The 14,779-nt window shown below is 37.1% G+C and overlaps 1 protein-coding gene across 2 annotated transcripts; it reads right to left on the bottom strand.

Moving 5' to 3' along the window:
- Window positions 1–5,422: 5,422 nt before the first annotated feature.
- Window positions 5,423–14,409, bottom strand: LOC104213840 (calmodulin-binding protein 60 D-like). Of its 2 annotated transcripts, XM_070153041.1 has the most exons (9): window positions 14,346–14,409; window positions 14,035–14,196; window positions 12,227–12,302; window positions 11,455–11,513; window positions 9,532–10,025; window positions 9,297–9,457; window positions 8,998–9,201; window positions 8,117–8,369; window positions 5,423–6,914 (listed from the first exon to the last, which is right to left on the bottom strand). In XM_070153041.1, the coding sequence occupies exons 2-9, from the start codon at window positions 14,118–14,120 to the stop codon at window positions 6,361–6,363; spliced, it is 1,887 nt and encodes a 628-aa protein (XP_070009142.1). In that variant the 5' UTR covers window positions 14,121–14,196; window positions 14,346–14,409; the 3' UTR covers window positions 5,423–6,360. The 2 variants fall into 2 exon arrangements, with proteins under 2 accessions (XP_070009142.1, XP_009761691.1); XM_009763389.2 differs by lacking the exon at window positions 14,346–14,409 and having other exon boundaries at window positions 14,035–14,335.
- Window positions 14,410–14,779: the final 370 nt, after the last annotated feature.

Here is a 14,779-nt window from a genome sequence, read left to right as displayed (position 1 = left end):
ACGGAGAAGGAATGTGATCGTGAATAATCGAAACCCGGGCGGGGAGCCTATCGTATCCAGTATCGGGAAAGACACCTACCCTCGGGTAAATCGGAACCGCATCCCCCGGGACCGGTTCGAGCCTCGAGACTTCGGAGAACTTTACCGAGCAGCCGCACTCAACGAATTGAGGGTTGTGATATCCGTGCTTGGTCGGATATCACTGCGCGAATCTCGGCTCGTATCTGCGATCGGTATAACGGAAGATTTTTATTCCTTTTTAGAATTATACTTGTGAGCACGTGATTTTTGCCCTATATGAATTACTCCAATAAATTCAAAACAAAATAATTTCTTTTCATTATTTGCAATTTTGTGGATTTTGTGGCATTTTCTGTTAATTATTTGCATTTGTCTGTGCATTTCATTTGTTCAATTAATGAAAAATAAAAATATATGTTGCATTTGCATTTAGGATTTAAGTTTTGCATTTTTTGAATTAATTAGTAATTTAGTGTTTTATAAAAATGGGAAAAATCACAAAATAGTTCATTTTTGCACTTTATTTTTAATTTTTCGAATTTTGTTAGTTTTCTTTAATTTGGCATTTGATTAGTGGTGGTAATTATTATTTAGAATTAATTAATTCAATTTGATCAGATAGTTGATTAGGAATTAATTTAGGTTTTATTTTAAATTTTAATTTAATTTAAAAGAAATTAAAGGGAAAATTGAAAAATAAAAGAGAAAACAAGATGTGGATTAGATTTTGGGCTGAGTAGTATTTCAATTATTAAGACCAATTAGATTTTCCCTTAAAACTCGCCCAATCCAGACCCAGCTCCACCCCTGACCCGGTCCGGTTCCCCCCACTCAACCAAACGATGTCATTCCAGTTCCCTTCATCTCGACCGTTGAACTGATTTGATCAAACGGATCGGAACTGGGGAGGTAAGGATATTTATATGTCCAAACACTACCCTACCCCCCCCCTCATTTCGTCCCTTTCAAACACCCCTCCTGGGACTCTCCTCTGAAACCTTAGCTAGCCGCCCCCAAATCCTCCACCGCCGGTGGCGGCACCACCGCAAACCGCCACCAAACTTACACCAAATACCCTCCTCCATCTCCACATCCCAGATCCGCACCCCTTTTCCCTCAAATCGAACCTCAATCGTTCGAATTTCAAATCAAAACCTCAAACCCTAGCCGTCGTCCTAGAATTCCCAACCCCCTGCCCGGCGGCGCCGGCTCCGATCCTCACCAAAATTACACTCCGGGACCTCCAATAACCCCTCATCCCAAATCCCATATCAGTTTCCCTCGAACACCCTTGAATCCTCTCGAATCTGGATTTGAAGACGAACCCTAGAAATTCCAAAATCCTAAATCGAGTGTTCGTTGAATTTTTCCGGTCTAAATTGATTTTATTCGTGTGTTCTTGTTAAGAACACACGATTAACTTCAAAATCAGCCAGAACTCGGAATATTTGAAGACCCAGGCTCCCTCTTTCATTTCCCGAACTTTTTCGTGGGTACTTTCTTTTCTTTCTCCGGTTTAATCTTTTCTTCATTTGTTTTTCTGTTTTCTGCTTCTTCCCGTGCTTTTGAAAATCTTAGTTTTCTAATTTCAGAGTGTTAATTACATGCGGGTTAGTTTTTTTTGTTAAGAAGTCTTCTTTTCTTTAAGTAGTTTAAGAATTTGTTAATAATTTAGTTTAAATTTCATTAAGTGCTTAGTTGCATCAATTGGAATAAGTAAAAATTTTGCCTGAATTGTTTCTGTTTCTGTGGATTTCATTCAGAGTTGGGGTTTGTTAGTAAATACTGAATTGGGTTGGTTTCATGTTGGGTTTGAAAGCCCAAAGAAAGAGGTCAGTCCAGGTTGGGGTTAAATGTTGGGTTAACTTGACCCATGAGCTAGAAGGTAGCTAGTTAACCAAGGTAATAACAGGGTCATTAAGGGGTAAATTGGGAAACCTGGGTAAGGAATCTTTTGTAACTGACTAAGGGAAGCTTCCTGGAAGCTGGGGTGGGGACTAATGTGAAAAATCTGATTTTTGGCATGGGGTTTTTAAGCTAAAACGAAAATTAGAAAGGAGGCAAAGTGCAAGCTAAGTCTGCCCTAGTAGCTTGCCTATAAAGGCATCCAAAACTTGTCTTTCAAGGCAGACCCAAGAGGATAAAGAGAATGAAAATATGAAAACTTAAAATAGCTAAGAAATCCATACAAAGTTACTGTTCTACTGAAATCCTTCTTTGATTTTCTTAGTTTTCAATTGCTAAAAGTCAATGGAGTTGGTGTTGTTTGCTTGGTTTTAAATCTCTGAATCACTCTGTTGGTTTAAATTTCTGGAAAACTTCTGAAAAACTGAGAATCTGGCGATAAATGAGTTGAGCTTGGGTATAGAAAGAGCTTGGTTTAGTTTGTCGGTTGGTTCATAGTTCTGTTGAGTCTCTTCTGAGGAATCTCACTGTTTCATTGCTTGGTTGATTGGATCTGGGCTGTTTGCTGCTATCAATGTTGCATTCCTTACCATTTTCTTTGTTTTTCCCCATCCAGGTACACAATTCTGCAACCTTGTTGATTGTGAAATGAAAATTGGAAGAATGAAATGGAAAATAGAAGTTTGAAGCCTAGCATCAACTCTTTAATTCATAGTTTATCTCTGTTGTCTTTCTGAATCTTCTTGTTCTGGTTCATTGGATGCATTGTGTTTGACTAAGTCTGATTTTGAACTGTTGTGAAAACCCGAACGTATAACTGGTGTAACAAAGTTATTTAGTTATATTCTGCATTCCATCATGATAAATGGTGTTAGCTGTGCTAGACCTCTCTCAGTTGTGTAATTCGTTTGGACTGTCAGAACAGTGGTGCGCAAGGACGCCTAAAAACTGCTTTGAACGTTCCTTGTTTCCCTTTCGTTTGATTAGTTTAAAGAAATGAAAATGCAAAGTATCAACTTCCTGTGTTGGTCTGTGGATTCGAGCCAAGGACCTCATCTTTTGCTGAGGCTGCTTTATTTCAGTTTGGGCTCCTTTGGGCCCAGCCTAGACTGAAGTCAGTTGTTGACTCAATTAGGCCTCACGTTAGGCCAAGCCCAAGCTTTGAAACAAAATGAAGTAATTTTCACTTAGTCTTAGCCCTTTTAGATTCACAATTTAAATTCAGTTGTGTTTTAACAAGTAGCTATAATTCCCTTAAATCTTATTTAGTTAATTTAATTAGTGGAGACACGCCATTCGAAATCAAATAGTTTATGGCCCTCTAAGTGTAGTTGAAATTCCCTTTTAAAATTGGAAGTCGAGGTGTGCGAACAAATAACAATTGCATGGCCCTCGTTTTGACTAACTTCGTTTTGACCTCTAGAATTCGAGGTGCGCCATTTAGCAAATTTCTATGGCCCTCGCAAAGTTGCAAAATCGTAATTGCATAGTCGCGTTAGTTTAATAATATTACATTCCTAAATTCGGGTGTGCATTTATGTGACCCAAATCCAAATCTCAACGATGTTAAAATATGTCAAAATCACGGGTGCTTTTATGTGACGTGGTTCGAGACGTGTTCTAATAACGTTGCAATTTTCTTTAAAAATGAATAAAAGCAGTGAAGTTAAGATTGACCTATAGGCTAAAACATGTATTAAAATCAGATAATTAAGCCGAATATAACAGTTGAGCGACCGTGCTAGAACCACAGAACTCGGGAATGCCTAACACCTTCTCCCGGGTTAACAGAATTCCTTACTCGAATTTTTGGTTCGCGGACTGTTGAACAGAGTCAACACTTTCCTCGATTCGGGATTCAACCAGTGACTTGGGACACCATAAATCTCCCAAGTGGCGACTCTGAATCTTTTAATAATAATCCCGTTTTGATTGTCCTTTAATTGGAAAAACTCCTTTACGCCCTTCCGGGTGTAGGTAAACAGGAGGTGTGACAATACTGAGGATCGAACTCCCCTACTATATAAAGAGAGGTCTAATTACCTATTAGGGTAATACACTAATCAAGGCAATATACTCTCATTCTCTTTGTTATTCTAAGTTCTTACTTGAAGTCATCGATTCTTCATTATCGTGAGCCCGAGGTTGAAGGCAAGCATTTCAATAAAGCTACTACTGAGTCCAGGTTTACTCCCCCAATTGGTACAACAATTTATTACGTTCTTTATCCGTCTAATCTAACGTGATTTATCATTTGTAATAAATCTGCATATCCTTAAAACCACATCTAAATTCAATTGTTATTCGTTTTTTCGGTAAACAGATTGAAATGTTGCCTTTAATGAAAAATTAAAGTTGCATCTTGTATTTTCCTGTATGGTAGGCAATCTACATTTTGGTACATATATTACTGTTATGTGGCTGTAATATGCACAATGTAGAGCTAATATAATTAACTTGGAAAAAATAGAAAATGAGGCTAGGAAAAGAGAGGAAGAAGCAAATAGTGCTCTACTAACAGGCCAATTTCAAATGCAATTATATCAAATACAGATAACATCATATTGTAATGAAACATGATAATGCATTTGTACATTAAATGCTTGAGATCCGTACATATTCTATTTTTATAATTTTCCTATATACAAAATGCACCATTATTTTTTCTTGTGACGAGACCTTCGCCTGAATAAAACACTAAGAATTACAAGACTAATTAATATTAGTAAGCAATTATAGTAAAAATTGCACGGGGCGACCAAAAACTAATTAATATTAGTAAGCAATTATAGTAAAAATTGCAGGGGGCGCCCTATTTGGTCGCCCCCATTTAACCTATACCCATTTTTTTAAAAAGTTTTAACTTGTACCCGCTTTTTAAACAATTTCAGCCTCCTTCCTCCTCCTTTTTCTTCTTCTTCTTCTTCTTCTTTCTTCTGTTGTTGTTGGTGCTGCTATGAAACTTCAGTTCATGAGATGATTGTCATAAGTATGTTTATCAGATTATTTAAAAATAAATTATGAATAATTACGTAAGTTAATAGACAATAATTTGTAAATATTTCCACGTACGGAAAGTTTAAGGTCACACTTAGTGATTCTTTGCATGATAATTTTGTTCTTTTCACGTTAATTGTTTCCAAAATTTATGATTTAGATACTGTTGGCAATCTGATTATTTATCTAGTATGTTAGAAAACTTTTTCAAAAACTTCAGCTTATATAGTGCTGAAGTTTTTACAAATGAACTAAATAACTTCAGCATCTTCTGCTGAAGTAAATTAATGAATCCAGGACAAAAAAACTTCGGCTTATTTAGTGCTGAAGTTTTTATAAATGAACTAAATAACTTCAGCATCTTCTGCTGAAGTAAATTAATGAATCCAGGACAAAAAAACTTCGGCTCATTTAGTGCTGAAGTTTTTATAAATGAACTAAATAACTTCAGCATCTTCTGCTGAAGTTTTTGAAAAAGCTTAATGACAAAACTAATGAATCCAGGACAAAAAAACTTCAACTTAAGTTCAGCAATTACAAACAAAAACTTCAACAAATAGAAAACAAAATTTTAGCTACTATGCTTAAGTTCAGCAATTACAAACAAAAAACAAAACTTCAGTTACTATGCTTAAATTCAGCAATTACAAACAAAAACTTCAGCACACTTGATTCAGCAATTTTTGCTACTTCAGGCCCATCTACTAGAATGTTGAAGTTTTGCGTGATTGTCTTTGCTACTTCAGCCCCGTATGCTAAAGTTAACCGAAAAAGTGGGTATGCTTGCAATTTTTTTTGCAAAGCGGGCACAAGTTAAAACGTGACCCAAAAAGCGGGTATAGATGCAAATGCCCCGCAATTATACTAGCTAAAATCTTGAGTAACAACAACCAGTGATGTCTCACAAGTGGGGGATCTGGGGAAGGTAGTGTGTACACCTTACCCCTACCTTGGGAGGGTAGAGAGGTTGTTTCTGGTAAATCGTCAGCTCAGGAAGGAAGGAAAGAAATAGTAGAAACATGCATTACCAACACCAAGTGCCAGAATAAATCTTGAGTAAAGAGAAATGAAATCACTTGCATCTCTCCCAGGAGCAGCTGATATCCTTTTCAACTTGGGTCTACCTTTCAGTCAGAATCAAGAACACTGATGTAGTCTTCCACTTGCAGGCTATATGCTGTGAAAATCATTATTAACTAATGATTATTCCCATGATAGAGAGAAAAATCATAGTGCACTTCCAGATGTTGGATTGAGCCATAACTAGCACCAGATGCATATTCATGGCTGGACCAAACTCCACGACCGAGCAATAGTACTCCTCAAGAGTAAAAGCCCAAACATCACATTGCCCAAGACCTTCACAAGCAACACATTTATCAAATGCAGAGTGTATTCGGCCTCCAAGTGGATGTTATGTTTAGTGTAAAATCAAGTTTAGGTGTCATCCAGTTCAACAATTTGTGCTCTTTTGTCAGCGGCTTCCTTCCTGATAAAGATGCCCCATCTCAATGCTGCTTTAAGTTTGAGCCACCCGACAACAGCCTTGCCTGAACGTGTGCGGTCCTCTTGAAAACCATAGGTTGAAGATATGCTGGGCATGTATGATGATCCATACTGGTAATTATCTTGTGTGCTACTAGAAGAAGCATGATTCTGGCCACCCATGTTGAAAATACGGAGAAGATGTTGCATGTCTTCGTTCTCTAGCATCTCATGACTTCTCATGCGTATTTCTTGCTCCGTAAAGAAGTCATCAGCTCCCTTATAGGATGGATTAGGGATGCTAGCAGCAAAAAAGCTAGAAAATGACGACTCCGGTGGGCGAAGGGTCTGCATACTCCCACTTCCAGATGGCTGAGTTTGTTGTGACGTGCCCACAAAGTGATGGTTCTGAGGGGGAAACGGAGCACCATTTAACTGTTCATTGACACTTAGATTCGCATTCTGAGACTGTATGGTATATGAACCGGTACGGCTATCATTATACCCTGGAAAAAACAGAGAATATGCGCAATACTTGGTAAATGTTATGTTAGAGAGTAGAGACAAGTAGGTGTCATAGCATATCAATGAGTTAGCATAGTTGAGCAGTTATTCATGTGTCACAATATGTCAGTAAAATATGTAGCTTAAGAAACTGACTATATTCCATTTTATGAGACAAATTGACTAGGCACGGTGACTAAGCAGTCAATTTGACTTGTGCATTATTTTAGTAGTAGAAAAGGAAGGAAATAGTTGTTTATAAGTTGGTTTACGAGTAAAACACCAGGTCATCATTGCTTCAACTATTAGTGCATTTTGATGACACGGACCGGGCTCAAGTGTCAAGGTATTGTCCGCTTTTGACCCGATCCCTCTGGGTCACTCAAGGCTTTTGAGCCTCATGGTTTTATCCCCTTTGACTTTTAACCCACAAGACGCCTCAACAGTTGAATGCTGAACTTGCCCTTATATGGTCCCTAACTTTCCCCTCCCATTCCGATGTGCAATTTGCCCAAGGCAAGTTCCACAGCGAACAGTCTTTTGAGTTCAATTGCTAGCAGTCCATGGTGCATTACACTCACTGCCCTCCACACCACCAACCCCCCCAAAAAAAAACCCATTAGGGGATCATCATTCTCACTGAGGTTTGTCCCATCACCGTACTAGGGAATGTACCAGTTCTGATACCACCTGTCACTGTCAAGACAACTGCCAAGGTATTGTCCACTTTGGCTCGACCCCTCTAGGTCACCTCAAGGTTTTTAGACCTCACAGTTTTGCCCCCTTGGGCTTCAACCCAAAAGGCGCCTCAAAAATTGAATCATAAACTCACACTTATATGGCCCCTAACTTTCCCTTCCCCTTCTGAAGTGAGATTTGCCTAAGGCAACCCCACAATATCACAAGTTTAGGACAAAATTGAGTCTTGATGTTTAAACATAAGGAAAGAAGGGCATGCCAAAGTATGCCCAATGCATTATTTGACCCTCAGAGCTCAGGCTTATGTTTCTGGAAGGGTGGAGAAGTTTCTTATCATTTAGATCCCACCTCTTCTACCAATGAATTATCTATCGAGTTACTGAAAGAGCTCAGTAAGAAGCCAAAACAGCAGTAAAAGCAAAGCAATTGGCCAAATTTAACATACTTCAAGATGAACATATCTTAGGCACCCGACAAATATCTTGCATCTGATGTATATTTATACCTCCAATATTCCGTCCTGGATCCATTGCAGGCTGCTCCGATGAAATTGAAGCAGGAAAATTTGGTAGGTTGAGTTGATGATCAAAAGAACTTGAATGGTTCTGAGAGCCAGTTGTAAGATCAAAAGAATTTGAATGGTTCTGAGGATCATCTGAGGTTTGATTCTGATTAAGGCTTAAAAGAGATTCGCCATCATATTCAACAACATTCATCCAGTTGTCATATGCCTTCTTGACTAAGGTGTCCACATATTCCTGCAAGAACACTTTGATGTTTGCTTAATCTCTTCTTCATACAGGGGAAATCAAAGAATCCAAAGTCAAACTGATACAACTGAAACATGGTATATAGTAACAACACTACTTTCAAAATTTTAGCATATGACACAGACAAACGAAAGAGTGCAAGCTGCATCAGAATAGGGAGCTGATTGGGTGAGTTGGGTCGGATTTAGATAGGCTAAAATGGTTTTAGTAAAAGATTTGGTCTCAAATAATTTTGGGCCAGGCATGGTTGGGTCGAAAGACTTGGACTGTGCAAATAACGAAAAACAAGATTTATTCCATTTAAGAACATGCTCAATAGAACCATTTCCTTGACTTCAGTATCCAATATGACAATTTAAACATTTTTCTTGAGGTGCTCGAAAAGATAAATTCTTCTCTGCTTTTACTGCAAGCAACTAGAGAAGCATATTATTTTCTTTTTTCTTTCTTTTACAAATTGTTCGATGTTTCCATAACAACTCATTCAAAAGAAGAAAAAAGAATCAAAGACACTTAGTTATGTAAAACAATATCGACAACAACAATAACAACTACAGTCCCAAACAAGTTGGGGAAAGACAATTATTCAAAAGAGGAAAAGTTCAAGATTACAAACCTTCTGATTCTCCGAAAGAGAATCAACAGAATGAAACTGTCCGCCAGAGATTAAACCACACAACTCATAGATATGGCTAAAAACAACTCCAACACTCCTCATATCATCAGGATAGTAGACATGGAGCTTCCCGCTAAGAACACAGGTCTTTGCGTGCTCCACTAGAGCATCCCACATCTTATTTGACATTCCACTTCCCAAGATCTGAGACAATAAGGTGATGAAACAAAAAGAAATTGTTAATATACAACCACAATTATCATATTATATTCTCCAACACAACGGGTTTAATTTATTACATTTCGGAGCCTCTGAGAGTCTCTGACAATGAGTCGTAGGAAGTCTTCCACCGTATGTATGCCAGCTTTATTTAGCCTCTTGTGGAAGGATCCATCTTTCCCTATCTTTTCCAATCTCCAAACGTCATCATTTAATGCAGGTGGATAATGTTTCTTGTACACTGAAGAAGAAGACAGTCACATAATTGTAATTTGCATACAAAATGGCACATAATTTGACATAATATAGACTTACATTCTCCTCGATGATCCTTCACACTAAAGGCTTCTGTTTTTGCCTCACGAATGTGCATTCCCTCGCGAGAACCTGATACGACTTTTAAGCCTAGTCTGAACTTTCTGCTTCTAATCCAACTAGAGTTGTCGGTAAATGTCAGCTCGCCAAGGCTACCTACACCGTCCTTCAATATCACTTGCAAGTCTCCTGTAAGAAGCGGCCTTTTGCCTTCACGCTCCTTCACAATATGAGACTCAAATTCTTCTCGAGTCCAGCCATCATCATCCTCGTTATTAAAATCTCCTCCAAGTACAACAACATCTAGTTTAACAGCAGACTCTGGACCCGATGTTACAACATGGCCTGTATTTCCGTCAAGCAAGACAATATGGATTGCAGAACCCCGCTCTCCTTCTACTTTCCCTCCTGTAAAGAGAGGCAGTGACAATTTTGACCTGAACTGAAGCTGCAAATTTCTCCCATCTGGCCCTTCAATTCTGTTTGGAGAAACCCTGCATAACATTTTAGTTGTTCAATATCAAGAAAGAAGGGACTGTCATATAAAGCAAAATTACTACGGGAACTCAAACAAGCAGAGGCGTTATTACTCTAGCTTCTGATGAAATTGCTCGAGTGGCAAAGGGTTTAGCCAATAAACTCAAGGCTCTGATCCAAATTTATGGCAGACAGTTTTTTTAAAGTCAGATCTATTCAACATTCTTGGGGGAAGAAACAAGATTGCATATTTTTTAGTAACATGCAAATGTTAGTCATAATATTTCTTGGAACATTGATTCTATTAAACAGTCAGCATCCAGTGGGAAGACTAGCCATAAATCTTTACAATATGGAAAATGAAACTCAGCACAAGCAGTGACATTATAAACAAATTGAAGCTTGGAGCTGTGTCAAATTACAATAAAACCACCGAAGCAATGAGTAATTTCTCTTTGAAGAGATTCACATATAAAATACTATGGAAAGTACTTAAAGGTGAGTGAATCCTATGAAGCAACAGAGATATTAAAGTGAGGGAAAATAGATGATTCCAATCTGATTGATGCCTTGCCCATTTCCATTTATTATGATTTAATGTCTAAACTACTTGTAGAGCTCTTTAACATTAGAAAGACTTGAAGAAACCACTTAGAAACAATATGTTAACTCTCTAATACCTTTCCAAACTGATTTTCCGTAACCACTCTTGACAATTCTAACTTTGATATTTCGCTGCACTATCATTGCATGACTAATGCAAATACAAAATTTACAACTTGGACAGTAACCAACAAATTGATCGCCAGAACAATACTGAATGGCTGCTAAAACTAAGGGCACCAGGGCAATCGCTTCTTCGAGACCAATTCCAACAATATCGAAATTCTAGTTAGAACCCGGCTGCTTTCTTGGAAGTAATTGATAGGCAGGTGTCAGTTCTCATAGCAAGGTTTAGGCCGATGGGGTCAACCCCGACCTACACAACTGCGCAAAAATATGAACAAAACATGTGCATCTCTACGCAAGGGTGTGGCTTAGAGGTCAACAGAACGGGTGAAAATCATATGAGACCAGGGTTCAAATCCCAACAGAAGCAAAAAAACGCTAGGAGATTTCTTCTCATCTGCACACGCCTTGGCAGAAAAAGTTACCCGATATCTGTGTTGGTAAGAGGTAGCAGGAAGGTAGAATAGTCGAGGTGTGAGTGAGCTGGTCCAGACACCATCAATATTGTTTTTTAAAAAAACTAACGGTACCAGCCTGGCTTAAATTTAATATGTCCATCAGAAACCATGAAAACCTCCTCTCTCCTTTCAGGTAAACATTCATAACTTCAACAGTGAGTCAAATGATCCTCAATGGATTAATTGTAAACACCTAGAAAATAGTGTGTAAGTCAAACCTATGTTCTGAAACATCTAATGAAGATATGTGAAGCCATACCTTGCATTAAGTTTAGCCGGGCCAAGTTTTGCCAACGCACGCTCCACTTCTTCACTAACCTAGTGAGCACAAACGAATATCCAGAAATAAAGATAAAAGAACCAATTAAATCTAGAAGACATCTTGTTCAAGTGCAACAACAATGAAAGATCATGCATTTTGCAATAATACAAAAAACAGGAAAGATAAGCATTTCAGCTTTTTTTTTCCAATATAGCAGTTCATGGACTGGTAAATAAACATTCGTGATCCAAATATTTCAATGCCATGCATCACAACATGAATAAAAAAGCCATTCCCAAATATTATTCACATTAAGACCTTGAAATTAAGGTCAAGGGGGGAGGGAGAGAGAGACAACTACTGTTGAGAGAGAGAGAGAACTTCAATAGAGACTACAACAGCTATAGTTAAATCCAAAACAATGCATATTGGACAAATGGTCCCATAAACCCTTGCAATAACTCATCAATTCTAAGCGGTGCATCGAGCTCAAATATCTATAACTTGTTCTATTTAGCTTGTCTAGGCATAATTTTCTGCATCTTTTTCATTTTTTTGGTTTAAACTTATACACTAGTAGGTAAATATCTGTAGCTTCCAACTAATACTAGAATTAGATACACAGTCACAGCAGTCATATACTTTTACCAGGTATAACGGATGGGTGGTTGAAACAACCATGAATTAAGGTGATTAGATATTACTAAGATAGTGGTTCCTAACATTCAATGAGCAGCAAGAGAATTTATAAAGGGCCTAATAGTCTTACAACTCTTCGAAGAATTGGCTCCAGTGATGAGCAAAGTTTCTGCAGACTGTCCACCTTTAGCGCTTCAACGATAACACTGCACTAACCATATACTTTTCAACAAATGATGCTATAATTACAGCTAAAATAGGTATTGAATTTCAGCTTCTCAGGGAAGAGTAAGACAATCCAGTACACACAATTTCATGTTTGATTGGAACACAGGATATTACACATCCAATAACTATGAATATATTGTTTAGCATTACAAAAGCCTATGACTAGAATTGCCAATTTTCAAAAGAAAATTTTTGTAGTCTAGATGGTGACAATAAAAAGTACTATATAGTTGATTGACCATCACATAGAATAGGCCTGCGAAAGAGGCATCAGTCAATTGGACGGTCCGAGATGCCAAAGCGTTTTTGAGGATTCAAAACAATTGTTCTTGAGATGCTCATGTATGTTCATGGTTGCAAATTAGAGGGGCTAAGATTCATCTCTTTGCGATGTACGGCTAATCTATTGACAGTTGAGTTGAAAGCTCAAACTTAGACGAACCTATAGTACTGTGGCAATCAATCATACCATATCCATTTTGCAAGATACTGGCAACAAGAGGTGGCAACGTTCACAAATGTAGCTCAGATCACCTCAATTGACTTCCTCAGGAGACACCAGTCCATATATTACACTTAACTAATTGAGCCATAATACAGCAGACAGCAATATGAACCTTTTCAAATAATGCACCATATCTATATGAATGCTTCGATTTTTACTAGGAGAATCCAAAAAAACAAGAATAAGCTAGTTAGCACGCCAAAATTAACTCTCCATTCCCTCAATTGACAAATAACCATCAAATTGTTCTCAATGGTCTTCATGATGATACCACAAACATATCCATCAAGATTATAACTTTTCGTAACAAATTTATTACCCACTACCCCATTATGCTACCAGCACTCCCAGCCTTCACTCTCCACAACAATTCGTGTAACGTCTTTAGTAAGCATCTACACAAATTTCTCCAAATTTAAACACTACCTACTATTGAGACATAATTAACACTATTTGATAAAAATACAATTTGGTGTCTCATTGTTACCCCATTGCCAAAATTAGCTCAGCACATATATAGAAAAAAAGAAGCACTAAAACCTATGTTGCCAGGTACTCCCTCCGTCCCAAATTAGTTGTCATGTTTCGCGTCTCGAGAGTCAATTTGACTAATCTTCGAATCTAAATTGAATTAGATCAACTCAATATTTTAAAACTAAAATTAAAATATTCAAAATCTATACTTGCAATTTTTCTCATGTTAATAGGATGAAAAAATACATTTTAAAATATTGGTCAAAGTTGACATACAACTAATTTGGGACGGAGGGAGTACATAATATATATTGGTGTGCAAGAAAAATCCATCTAAAATAGACTAATACCTAATATATGACACAAAATATTACTCCCTCTGTCACAATTTATGTAATACACTTTTCTTTTTAGTCTTTTACAAAAACATGACATATTTTTATAAATTGAAACAATTAACTTTAAGCTTCTCATTTATCCGTGTATCTTCCTGAGCCGAGGGTCTTTGGAAACAACCCTCTACCATAAGATACGCTAAGGTATGCTTACACATTATACTCGTCAGACCCTACATAAGATAATATACTAGACATATTATTATTGTTCTCAGTTTACCCTTAATGACCGGTTTATAGTCACATAAATGTAATGACAACCATAAATTTTAAAAGTGAAACTTTGTCACAAATTGGAACGACAAAAAAATAAAAAAGAGAAATATGGTAAAATACCTGGCAAGAGCTGGTCTTTTCCTATCAGGTTGACTTTCCTCATTAGTGCTAACATCAAGTGTACGTTTTTCTCCACTCCTCTGCATTTTTCTCTTATTGGGATCTGATTTTTCAACTGTTTTCAGTTACTAAAATATTTGCTCCAAGCGAATCCGATTCTAACTGCAAAAAAGAAGATTAAAAGGAGGAGAAAATAAAGTAAGAAACTGAAGATGAAAGTGAAAAGACAAAGCGGGAAAATTAAAAGAAGAGAGAAATGGTTGAGTGGTTTCGCGGAAAGTTCGAGGAAGATCTTTGGATTCTCTACTAACTGTTAAAAAGGTTACTGTTTTGATGGCTGCCTCTCTTTGGCTTTGCCCCCTCTGGATCTATTGAAAAGATTTTTACCACTATGAACCAAACAATGTTAATTATTATTCCCTCTGTTTCAAGTTAAACGAGGTTGTTTGACTTGGTCTTAAAGTTTTGTGGGCCATAATATTTGTACGGTTATAAAAATTTCTAATTAATAGTACAATAGATAAAATGAAAATTTAAAGTTAAATTATTTCTAAATTTAGAAATGTATCATTTATTTTGGAACGAACTAAAAAAAAGTACTACATCTAATTTGAAATGGAGGGATTAGTACGGTTTAAGATATAAATTAAAATTTAAAATAATACGGAACAAAGATATTCTTTATCATTTGGTAAATAGTTTACATTTACCTCCGTCTATTTTTTGTCCAAAAATTATACAATGT

The sequence above is a fragment of the Nicotiana sylvestris genome, chromosome 8 (assembly GCF_000393655.2).
Source record: "Nicotiana sylvestris chromosome 8, ASM39365v2, whole genome shotgun sequence".
In the NCBI taxonomy this organism is placed as follows: domain Eukaryota; kingdom Viridiplantae; phylum Streptophyta; class Magnoliopsida; order Solanales; family Solanaceae; genus Nicotiana; species Nicotiana sylvestris.
Note: the sequence above shows the minus strand (reverse complement) of the source record. Positions and strands in the feature narration are given on the sequence as shown.

What these genes read in the sequence shown, in the direction of transcription:
- LOC104213840 (XM_070153041.1), bottom strand. Translation starts at nt 14,120, where the DNA reads ATGCAGAGGAGTGGAGAAAAACGTACACTTGATGTTAGCACTAATGAG. An exon ending in CCGGCTAAACTTAATGCAAG is followed by an intron (nt 10,026 to 11,454) that starts GTATGGCTTCAC and finishes AATGTTATGCAG; the next exon opens with GGTTTCTCCAAACAGAATTG. An exon ending in TCCAGGACGGAATATTGGAG is followed by an intron (nt 6,915 to 8,116) that starts GTATAAATATAC and finishes TGTTTTTTCCAG; the next exon opens with GGTATAATGATAGCCGTACC.